The sequence below is a fragment of the Filicampus tigris genome, chromosome 12 (genome assembly GCF_054856515.1).
Source record: "Filicampus tigris isolate MCC_2025a chromosome 12, RoL_Ftig_1.0, whole genome shotgun sequence".
Lineage (NCBI taxonomy): Eukaryota > Metazoa > Chordata > Actinopteri > Syngnathiformes > Syngnathidae > Filicampus > Filicampus tigris.
The window spans coordinates 5736711-5749214 of NC_141228.1; the positions used below are offsets into that span (position 1 = coordinate 5736711).

General features: G+C 41.9%; 1 protein-coding gene across 2 annotated transcripts in view; it reads right to left on the bottom strand.

The window, feature by feature from the left end:
• LOC147138144 (ephrin type-B receptor 1-like) overlaps window positions 1-12504 on the bottom strand; it is a 93414-nt gene that overhangs the window by 60100 nt on the left and 20810 nt on the right. For both annotated transcript variants that reach the window (XM_086046310.1, XM_086046309.1), the window contains exon 2: window positions 608-672. In XM_086046310.1, the coding sequence (XP_085902436.1) occupies window positions 608-672 (65 nt within the window). The remainder of the gene's footprint in view (window positions 1-607; window positions 673-12504) is intronic.

Here is a 12504-nt window from a genome sequence, read left to right on the forward strand (position 1 = left end):
GCCATTTACAATAGAGTGTTAAGAAAAAGTCTGGGGTTGCAGACTGCAGTTCTTTGTTTACATTTAAACTTATCTTGTAGCAAACATGAGTACGCCGTCGCCGTGATTGCAAGTTTACGTCTATCGCGTCTATCATGCTGGTGTCATCAAGTCTGGTCGCTGGAGACTTCAATCTTGCTTCTCTCACACACCCCCGAACAACTTCACACAACATGTGCAACAATAAAACTCAGCACCTATATGCTAAATGCCAAAGTAAAGAGAGATCCTGTGTATTTTAACTTAGAAAACACATATGTATGTATGTGTGCAAGTATTTATTTATGTAATTATTGATGCAGCCATTGCTGTTAAAGTGCTCTTGAAATAAAGTTGAGTTGGGCTGAGATTTGACTTTTTTTTTTGTATTCAAATTCGAACAATGGTTTCAGGATATGGATCTGTACTTTTGTTTGCGTTTCATTTTAACGCTAATTACAATAATGCTAATCCTGTTTCATCTCAATAATTGATCACCTTGAAGTGCATTCAAAACTATTCTACCTTCGGCACACAATCATATTCACGCTCACATATCCATCCTCAAAACAAAGAAAAATGCTCATACGCCATTGGCGGGGAAAGATATCCAGCCCAGCTCAGCTGTTGCTGTCCTTGTATCCATCACCGTATCTGTCACAAAAAAAAAAAGGACAGAAGGGGGGATTAGGAACAAGTTCATAATTGAAGAAAATGTGATTCTATAACTGCACACCACTGTATAACAAATCCTTTCTTGATATCATATTTCAACACTCTTGCTTACTTTAATATATTGTGTGGGCATGGTAATGACCGTAATTATTCAGTCAGTAACAATTCTGCCTTTGGTGTGGAATTGATCGAATTTTGAAATAGAGTGCACTGCCTGGCTTCTAGTTTCAACTACTATATGGTCTAAAGAAGAACACATTTTTGAGCTGCTACATTCACAAATTCTTCCTTTCGAAAATAATAAAGCAAAAATATGATAACTTGAAGTGCATTGCATAACTCTCATCCACACTGGTGGAAACGCTGTCATCCACACTGCTACATCACGCTCGTACACAAATTTAACACACTCCCTCGTGTGGACACGCTGGCTACAGATTGACGGCGCTCTGCCATTTCCCTCCGGACACTCACGGGGCATAATGTAAAATTAATATTGTATAATAGCAAAGTATTGTAACCTGCCTTTTGTCAGGAGACCGTGTGGATACAATGTATTCCTAAAACTCGGAGTATCCGTGTCAAAATATGAACCACAAATAATATATACTCACTGTCCACCTGATTGTGTACACCGGGGAAATAAAATTCAAAACATGGACACAAATTAACACCTCATTGATACAGCTGACATAAGTTACACACCATGCGTGCCCGCAACATACAATCTTTCGTATTTTAAAACATTGTGAGAAAACGACATCACACTGAGAGACGGCCACAGGCAAACAAGCCACTTGATTCCTCACATGCCCTCCTCCTCCCCCTGCATTTGTTCATGCTGTCACCCTGCTTCTCATTATCTCCCTTCCTCCTCGCACCCCCCCCCCCCACACCTTCATCTTCTCCTTCACTCTTCTTCTTTCTCTTTTATGCACCCCCTTCACTTTGGGTGTTTCTTTTTTTGTCACTGAGCTCGCCTAATTACAGCAGAATCTGCTTTCTTTCAGCTCTCCCTGGAGAATGAAGGTCGTTTGGGGAAATGAAATGCTTGTCACGCGGAATGTATTCCACTATCAGAAATCACAGAGCAAAGCTTATTCAAACAGTAACAATTGTCACCACCCAATTTGTAGCTTCAGTGCATTCAGTGGTGCCTTGTCAACAAACATTCTGTGGAGGAGGAAAAAAAAAAAAAAAAAAAAAACACCGTCAAAAATATAGTGGTTCTTGGTATTCATTCATTTCTTGGTATTCTCCTCGGCCATTCCAAAGGTCTTTGTAGATGGTGTACAAAGAACAGGCCTAAAAAATTCATTGTACCATTTCAACATAAGAAATCCTAGAAGTATTACCTATTAGCAATTCTCAAAGAGGGCTTTGGATTCGGGGCTTGTCAGGGAGAAAGAATATGTATTTATTTTTTATGCTGCAATGCAACCCATACCATTTTAGTAAGGGTTTGGATGAAGAAAGAATTTAAATCATGATGGCATCGGAACACTGAAGAGCAGTATACCACAAGCTATGTAGTGTGTTCAGCAGTAGACAGAAAAAACAAACAAACATCCATTTCATACCTTTTATCCTGTTTAGGGATAGCAGAGAGTAAGAATCTTTCACAGCTGACTGGGCAAAACGTGGACAAGACAGGACTTATGCCCTTTTCTACCATACAATGCTTTTTCTAGAATCTAGTCATCCGGGGTTAGAAATCAGGCAACACTAAATGGATAATGTAAAACAAACTGTCAAGCTTATTTGCTATTGTTGGATGCTACACAGCAACAAATGACAAGAACAAGCAAACATGTTAATATTACCTAAACCTTTTGCTGGACTCTGCAGGGTTTCCCCCAGTGCTGAATAAGCCTGACGGACTGCCAGGCTAAGGCGGGCTCTATGGCGTGCCCAATTTGGGTGTGCAGGCGCCCTTTCACAGTGTGGCCACCAGAAAAAATTATAGATTGTAGTACATGTACAATGTACAACCAACCAAAATCCCCTTGACTCTAAAACACATATTTATCATAAATATTGAAGCTTGGGATAAACATTTTCATGAATGCATGCTGGGGTCCATACCCTTACTGAGAGCTGAGGCTACCTCTGTGGTCACCCGGCGTGACGGTTGTGGCCCCGCCTCAGCGTAAGCAGCTTCAGGCAGTCATCGGACTGTGATGACGAGCAAACCGCGCCTTTTCCTTTTTAACTGTACTTTTACCTTCACTGCTGGATACTACAATCGCGTGGACTTAATCGACATTGGATTACAGTCCAAATTGACGAGTTCTAGAGACTTTTTACCGCACATTTAACATCCCAGATGAGATAGCGGGACCTGCGTGGATTGTTGTCGGGTCTGGCGCCGTAAGCCGGGTAGCAAACATTAAAAAAAGCGGGGTTGCCAAGATTGACTATGGCTAGGCTAAGGCAAATGCTAACCACTCAAACTGCACTGCTGAGCCTGTCTACCTCCCACACCATATCCATAACACACAAGACAAGTGATCTGGAACAACAGATAGTGGGAAATCGCTAGGTTCAGGACTGTTGCATTTTATTAATCGTGGAAATCTCGCTAAACACTCCCCACGCTTCAGTGCAACTGCACTTGCAGTCAACCACTGCGGTACAAAGCGACTTTTGTTTCATCACCAGATTATGATGTCCAATAATGCGCAGACTACAACGACAACCTTATTGCACGCTTGTGACTTAAGTGAGGGTAATTGGTTCACAACATGGTTGGATGGAAAGCAAACGCTATGACACTGCACAAGCTGGGCATTTTACTAAAATTTACCCGGTCCGCTTATCGCCTTCCGCCTGCAGCCGGGGTTCCCTTCCGCCGTCCGACTATCCGCCGTTTTGTCCAGCCGGACCAAATAGTAATCGCCTATAGGCCGGTCCGCCTAACATTTTAAATGAGCTTCCGTTAGCATATCAGTCTACCACCTACCACTAACAACCCCCTACGGCTACTGACCTATATTTAAAATGAAAGACTCACCGTGGCATGAAAGCCTCACTGCAGCCGGACAAAATGTGTTTCCTTTTAGGACCTTTTTCCCTTCTTGTACCTTTTAGGACCTCGGCCGCGGCCAACGGAAGCATCGCCGGGCCATTGAAGCCTCACCGCGAAATTGACAATAGCCGAATACATAGACGGGAAAAAAAGGGCTTTTGACTATGCTTAGTCCGCCGATTTTTTTTAAGGTTCCCGTCTATCGTTTATTGCCTAGAAGAGGGGCATCCGTCATAGGCGGATAGATGGACCGGTTCGTCACATAGGTGGACTGCCCAGCTCTGCACTGCGACGTACTGTCATAGTAATTAACACTTGTTGGAATACAAACGGGCACGGCTTGTTGAAGTACGTCTATGGTAAGTGATTTTTTTAGGGGTGGGTGGGGTGTGATTTCATTTTAGTCCTTGAAAATGTATTCATATGAAAATGACCATTAGCACTAAAATGTTTGGGGTCCTGCATTTAATTAAAAATATGTGTGCACTCATGTGCAGTATGTGTGCAATGCACATTACTGAAAGGTCACTGCTAAAGTAAATAACTCTGTGAGTGATTTATTCTTTGAAGCATTAATATTAATTATATATACAATAAAGCAGTCCTATGCGCAGTGCTGCTCTAATGTTCCCGACCGAATTTTAAGAATAGAAAAAGTTCAATTGTTTAGGAAGGAAAGAGGAAAGTAAGGAAACAAAAGACAATTTTACTCTGCCACTACAGATACTGAATGTGGTGTATGTGTTGTGTTAATTTGCTGAATGTTGTTGTTGTAAAAAAAAATGTTAGAGTACAGAGTATTATAATTAATATAATTAAAAATTAAGATATTTTTGTACTACATTTCAATACAAATGTTCCATAGCCTTGAGAATTGAATGGTTATTTCACTTAAAAAGAAAATATTTTTGCTCGAGCCCGCTGGCATTTAAACAACAACAACAACAACAACAAACAAACAAATGACACTATCATTTATTGTGATAATTTCTGGATAAATATATCATCCAGAAAAATGAGCCATCCTGACAGGCCTACCAATAAATAATGTCAGAGCTGGGCAGTCCGTCCCTGGGCCGGCCCGGCCCGATGCCCATTTTTGGGGCGGAGGGGTGGGGGGGTGACACATTTTTTCAAATGGCTGGACTAAGCATGGCCGGAAGTAGATTTTAGTCCGGCCAACTAAATCGGCCCTCATGCGTGTGATGTGCCCTACTCGGTGAAAGGCTTCTTTTTAGGCTTCTTTCAAAACAACTTGTGTCCGGGAGTATATTCAAGCTGCGCCCAGCACTCAACTATGGCTCATTATGTAGTACAGGGCGGGGGCCGACAATGTTTATGAATATGGCTGGGGGGTTGCGGCCGGAAGGGTACCCAGGTCAAGGGTGGAGGGTCGCGGCCGGACGGGCAAAAAGGTATAGGGCTCCAGAGTCTTTTACCAGGAGCACAGTCGGCCCTTCGAAAATTTAGGCGCAAACACGGAAAATTGACTCGCAAAGTAAATTTTTAAATTCTGCTCAATTTTCACCATATTACTGATAAATACTGTGCTTGCAGAAACTACAATGTTTTAAATTCACATCTTATCGTGCAAGTTTCGACAACAGAACCCCAAAGTATTGTATAAATTAAGTCACACATATTTATAACTAAAAATGTAAAGTTAATGTTTAGACTGACAGTGCAAGTATTATCCACAAAATTCACACTCAGTTTATGTTTGTGGGTATGGACAAGAGTGTTTGCAGTAGATTTGAATTTGTTCGCCTGACTTCGGTGCAGGCAAGCATCTTTTCAGTTCCCATTCAAAGACAGTGTAAATATGAGGGTCAACGTTTGTCTGTCTATAAGTGTGCTTTGCGACTGACTGGCGACCAGGCCAGGATTTGTCCCAGGATTTGTTGGGGAGAAAAAGTGTTGTGCAGGGTCTGATTAGGGGTGGGCGATCTGGCAAAAATATCATATCACAATTTTTTTTGAGTTAAATCATGATCACGATTTTATCATGATTCTTTTTTTTACATCGTGTTTTTGTTTTTGGAATGTGGGAGGAAACCGGAGTACCCGGAGAAAACCCATGCAGGCACGGGGAGAACATGCAAACCCCACACAGGGAGGATGGAGCCGGGATCGAACCCACGACCTCTGAACTGTGAGGCGGACGTGCTAACCAGTCGACCACCGTGCCGCCCATGTTAAACATATAAAACATATTTAAAATGTGTATAAAACCCTAACAGAAAAAAAAAGACATTTTAAATCAGCTAAGCTTTCTGAACAGGTTTTATCAAAATGTGATATGTGAATATGTTATATGTGATATGTGATATGTTTTTTGTCATATTGTATAATTATTTGGGTCCAACAGACGACAAGTATGCAAGCATTCAATGAGTTACTTATTTATTCTCCACACTTCCCCTCCTTCACACTTCCCGGCCTTCAAAATAAAAGCATTCCAGTAAACCACGGAAGTAGGGAAGACGCCAGAAGAAGTGAATAAACTCCACCTTGTGCCAGCGTCATCCTTGAGTGCTGCGCGCAGCTTGACTATACTCGTGGAGACAAGTTGTTTTGAAACAATTATGTTCCAAGTTGGGAGGCGTCGTTTCAAAAAGACAGCGACAACAATGGATATCATGCCTGCTACAACCATAAAGGGACCGAGATAACTAGACGATGCATTTAATTTTATTGCAAAAATGATCTGGAAGGAGGCTGCTAAGGGGGAACGTGGGTGAGTAGCTTCTTTACACACGCATACGTGATATAACACCCACGCCGCTGCCAAACTAGTTTGCTTTGCAGCAGCAACAAGCTGCGTGGTGCATCCTCTCCTCTGGGGGAAACTGTATGTCATTGCAACCTGTGACATAATGGACCAATCAGCGCAGCAACAATTCCTGATGTGTGCGTGGCATGTGTTGCAGACCTGTTGCCAACAGCACAACGTGTAGGTCTTGTGAATCAATGTGGCAGTTGTCGCTCGCGCCGATGCGGGAGTAGAAAGAAGCCTAAAAAGAAGCCTTTCACCGAGTAGGCTGAGATGAAATTTGGCCGCCTCGCGGGCATCTGGCCGGGCCAAAGGGTCCGACCGGTCCGGCCCCGAGACGGACTGCCCAGCTCTGATAACAACACAGCTCGTAACGCAGGTCTAGTACTTTGAAGAGTCTTTTAAACCCCTCGTTTTCCACTGTTTTAATGGGAATCATGTCTTCAGCAAGGTGGTAAGTCACTGCCTCAGTTACTTCTTTACACAGCTTGCTTGTTTTTCATATGGGGTGCTCTTGTTAAATGACTGTGTTAGCTTGGAGCTAGCGGCTGCCTCTGGCTACCATGTGTCCGTTTGCTTCGGCTGTCAGCGCTGACGTCCGAACTGAGTCTCTGCAAACTTTGCAAATAACTGGTTTGCGCTTTCTCCTCCGAGGAATAGCCAAAACAAATCGACACTGTGGATGGGGAGTTTTCTTTTCGGGACCAACTCTGCTTTGTGGTAACTTTCCACTATAACTCCCCGCTATACAAACAAACAGGGAGGCGGGTAGTGTCACGTATGGTGCACTGTGCGTGCTGTGATTGGTCGGTCGGGTATACACGTCAGAGCTAAACTGTTTAGAATGTGCCATGTAGACGATCAAATGATCTTTCGGCTTTATGAGATTGTGAACACGTTAACGATCTAATATCGTCATATCGCCCACCCCTAGGTCTGATTAAGAATTGTTTGGTGGTGGCCGTGTGGAAGCGGAACAGGCTCCTTCGATTCACAATATAATGCTTTAAGTTTTGCTTATTTCATAGTTGACTTTTTATTGATCTCACTAAAATGAAGGCATTGCACACACATCATTAATGTTAATGCTTCAAAGAATAACTGAATGACAAAGGTATTTCAATATTTACATTGCACTGACATTCCAACAATGTACAAGCACAACTTTTTTTATTTACTTAACGGTGTTGTGCCAAAGTACTTACCCCTGTATCCCCTGGCCGCGGGAGCACCTGCCAGAATCTGTACCCCCTCCCTCCAATCACAAAATGGTGAATCCCAACCATCAAGTGACTTACTCTGTGTATTCCTGGAATCATTTTGAGTAACTGTAGCAAATATGAGCAGGATCCCTTTTTCCTAGGCAAAGTTACTAGGAGATACAGATTCTGGCAGGCCAACATGCTAGCAGGCTGTTACGGCCTGCCAGAGTGTCCCGTTATTTTCTTGCGACACAAGATCCTGTTTGTGTCCGCTGGTGTTGTTCCGGTGATAAACGTCTTTTGATATGAAGCGTAGAACAGAAGTGTGTCAGTACCAAAAGATGTTTCACCCTAAAAAATAAAAAATAAACTAAATATTTTTTTTTTTTTAAAAAGAAGAGATTACCGGTCGCACTTGGCGCGAGTGGATGAAAAGATTACTCGCATTGTCTCATATTTTAGGCGCAAAATGCAACCATTTAGGGGCAGTCTGGAGTCCTGTTAATGTATTGTTTGTGTGTATTTTGCAGATCGCTGTAGTACCATATTGAAGTGTAACGACCACTCCAAAGGTGGAGTAGAGCTCAGCCGAGCCAAGATGCTACTATATAAAATGGTCCTTGCTTGATACCAAAGTGCCACAATAACAATTCACAATTTGGTACTTATATGTGATACAAATGAATCAGATCCACAATTTTTTTTGATAATACAAATGAATGTCTTTTGTTCACACAAATCTGTTCACATGTAGGCCTACTTATTGTGGTGGAAAGAATTCACCAACAAAAAATATTTGTTCCTAAAAACATCCCGTCACTAAACATTACCTTCTCTGGGTTAGATGTACTGTATGTTTCAGCTTAGCTGAGCTTGCATTTAAAAACATTCCAGTGACTATATGGACAATCATGGTTAGATGGAGGCAAGTCGAATGAGAACAAAAAGAAGCCTTGTTTTTCATGGTCTATAGGCTTATTAGAGTGTAACTGCTCATCATTCTAATTAACAGCACACACCTTTTTGTGCAGAATAGGGAATACTATCATCAGCCTAATTACTTGTGACATATTGGAGGCTGTGGTTGCAGCCATCTCCACACCTCTTTAATCTATGCCCCACAACATGAAATCTGAACAATTTAATCACGTGAGGAGCAGCAGGTAAATCTGTATGGTACTATAGCACTTACAGAGGCTGGTTAAAAGCTTGTTGAAGCCCACAAAAAAGATATCAAACTACTTCCATAATAGCTGCTGGATTGTATTACTTTAGTGGGAGTGATCTACTAGTGCTACTGCAAATGCTAAAGTTAGATCATTGTATGCTAATTAGCCTTGCATTCACCCACCAAATGGCTTTGCTGCCCAAAGAGTGCCAATTACTTCTGATTTATAGGATAGTTGGTGGAAGTGTGTGTTCAATACAGTATATACTGTGTGTGGTGCCACTTACAGAGTTTAAGCTTTTGTGGATGAAGAACACCAATAGGGACACACAAGCATACATGTTGACAAGGCAAACACATTAAAAACATTCCTGTAGTTTCAGACATCAAACTACCTACAGAGATGGTTGTTGACCAATTCATGTGGAACGACACAGTGTAATGAAAGAGCGTCTCAGTCTCGACCATTCAGAAACTCTTGCACATACACTTAGTGTGTGTAATGTAATTTGGTAACCGATTCATGTGAAAGAGTAAAAAACATTAGTATGATGAAGTGCAGTTTCTAACTACCACGATAATGAACTCATTGTTAATACCTCCCAAGGCCAGACAGTGTTAATCAAAACTGAACATTATTCTTTCCAAAGGCAGAATATTTGATACTGCTCTTGTATTTTATACATATTGTATTGTGCAAGGGGTCATAAAGTTGTAGCTGCGGACTAACAGACTGCAGAGACAAACTACAAAGCACTCACTCTGGACTGATGCTCCAGTGCCTTTTAAAAAATCCAGATTTTCCACACCCAGAACCTGCTAGCAACAAGAGGTACCCCTTGTACAAAAATGACTAAGTCTCATCCTAATGTTCACATTTCAGATCATTTAATAGGCTCACCCTGATCTCTCACAAGAGTCTTTTCAGCAGTTTTAAAACACATTGTATCAGCAGAAAATAAGCATAACTTTAAAACACTGTTGAGAAAATTACGATTCCGTTACATGAGCAAGATAAATGCACTATATAACTTAATTTGAAGCTTTCAGGTGTTTTCCATTATAATTTTTGATCAATTCGAAATGCCATGACGATCCACGACGGAGTAAAATAATCGAATCTTAGATGCATCACGATGGAGATGCACAACGATTGTAAAGAAAAAAGCGGAGGAAGCGTAGCATGCTGCGGTCAATGTGGTGCAAGAAGTGTAACAATAACGGCAGTGCACAATCAATGTTTGCTGCTTTGATGTGGGGCTTCAAGTGAAGTGGAGGAGGTGATGAATAACGCATCTAGCAGAGACATGGCACATTTACTTATACATCTGATCTTTGACTTTCAAACCATGTAAGCACAATTATGATAGTTTTTGTTTTGATGAAGACTGACTGACCCCCAAACCTCTGTGGTGAACCAGGGCCTATTCTTTTGCATGGACTAAAATGTGGTAGAGTATATTTACTAATACGAAATTTACATTTTATACAGTTACACAGGGTTTAATTTTATTGATCGGCTGATTCATCATCTTTGACATTAGATTTTTAATAGTTTCAAAACCTGTCTTTGTATTGTCTCTTATTGTGTTCTAAATCAAGCGTATGACCAACATGCATCTTAATTATTTGACTTTTCTAGTCAAGTAGTTCAAACAGTAGCGGAGGCAGAGCGGGGGCAAGGGAGTGGTCGCCCGAGGGCCCACAAGCTCACAGGGCCCTTGATAGGTCCCCGTTTTGATTTCCCCAAAGCCGCCTGCAGCCCAGTACTGTGGTAAAGTGACTTTCATAAGGGCCCATCAAGAATGCTCCACCCCCTCTGTGCTGATACTTACAAATATTATCACAGTATCTGTGCTGATGCTTACAAATATTGAAATATTGTGTCAATATTGACACAAGTCAAATTGTTCATAAATTTTAGCCAAGCAAGTCCCAATTTGTTTCATTACTGACTTGTGTCTCAGTAGCCACCATTCCAGTGTATTACACCTCTTTCCTAAAAACAGCCGGTATAAGTTTCAGATCACCTAGCGCAATCCTGAATAGCACAAGCAAAAATGGATAGCTAGATAGATATGTAGATAGATAGCTAGATAGATAGTTAGATAGTCTGTTGCAGGGGTTTCTGCTGTATTGAGCGACATAGTTATTCATCTTTGAATATGATTACAGCCATAGATGCCGCATTTCTTTGAAGCCATAATACTAAGATTGCAGACAACAGAGGGACAAATTCACTTAAGGATTGCATGGCTTTTGCGTGGCACTAACTGGTAAAAATGGAGCAAACAGATGGTGGCTAATTCACAAAGCATGCACAGATGGTGAAATGATTTACTAAAGATCAATCAATCAATCAATCAAATTTATTCATATAGCACTTTTCATACAAAAAAAATGCAACCCAAAGTGCTGTCCAATGAAAATGTACAAAACACAACTTAAAAAGACCCGCTCACGCCCTCCCTCCCAACAAACCCAAAGACATATATCCGCCAGTACATCATCACTCGCACATACACACACACATGCCCAAAGCACACAACCTGATAAACTGTGTTAAAAAAGACATGACATGGCACAGAGAAACCATATGAGGAAAGGGTACCCAAGAGGTGCTCATTCACACTGAGGGGAATGACAGCCCACGGGCCACGGGCAGCGCCAGCATCACAGAGCCCCCCGGCCCAGATTAGCCGGGGAGACGCCACACCTAGTGTGGAGGCCCCCGGTCACCTGGACCTGAGGAGCCCCTGCGATGAAGCCCCTCGCGGGAAGGGCAGCAACCCCCCCCCCCCCCCCCCCCCCAACGTGGAGGCCCCAGGAAACACTGGAGCTAAAAGCTAACAACAAAACTAAAAGACAAAACAGTAATATAATCTAAGAACTAAAATCAGTATGATAAAATATGATAAAGTAAAAATAATCCCCAATAAAAAGAAAAAGATACATTCCTTACATTATTTATAAGACAAACTAAAAAGGTGTGTCTTGAGCTTCCTCTTAAAAATATCAACAGTCTCTGCGGACCTGACGTCCTCTGCCAGGCTATTCCAAAGTTGAGGACCAAAATGACTGAATGCAGCCTCGCCGTGCGTTTTGGTCCTCACCCTTGGAATAATTAAAAGGCCGGCGCCAGAGGACCTCAGGATACGCGAGGGTTGGTATGGTAAAAGCAAATCAGACAAATAAGATGTCCCAAGACCATTAAGGCATTTATAAACTAATAAAATTACCTTCAAATCTATCCTGAAACACACGGGTAGCCAATGCAGCGATTTTAAAACTGGTGTAATGTGCCCGCCTTCTGGTGCTTGTCAGCACCCGAGCGGCTGAATTCTGGAGTAGTTGTAAAAAAGAGATACTCTTTTTGGGGAGGCCAGAGAGCAGGGCATTACAATAATCTAAAAGACAGGAAATAAAAGCATGCATCAGCACTTCCGTGTTAGCCTGAGAGAGAAACGGGCGGACTCTGGCAATATTCTTAAGGTGATAGAAACCTATCTTCGTTTCATTTTTAATATGAGAAATAAAACTGAGCTCAGAGTCAAAGATGACGCTCAGGCTCTTCACACATTCTGAAGGTTTAAAATCTTGTAGTTTTGGTAAAAGTTTCTCTCTCTGACCTTCAGGGCCG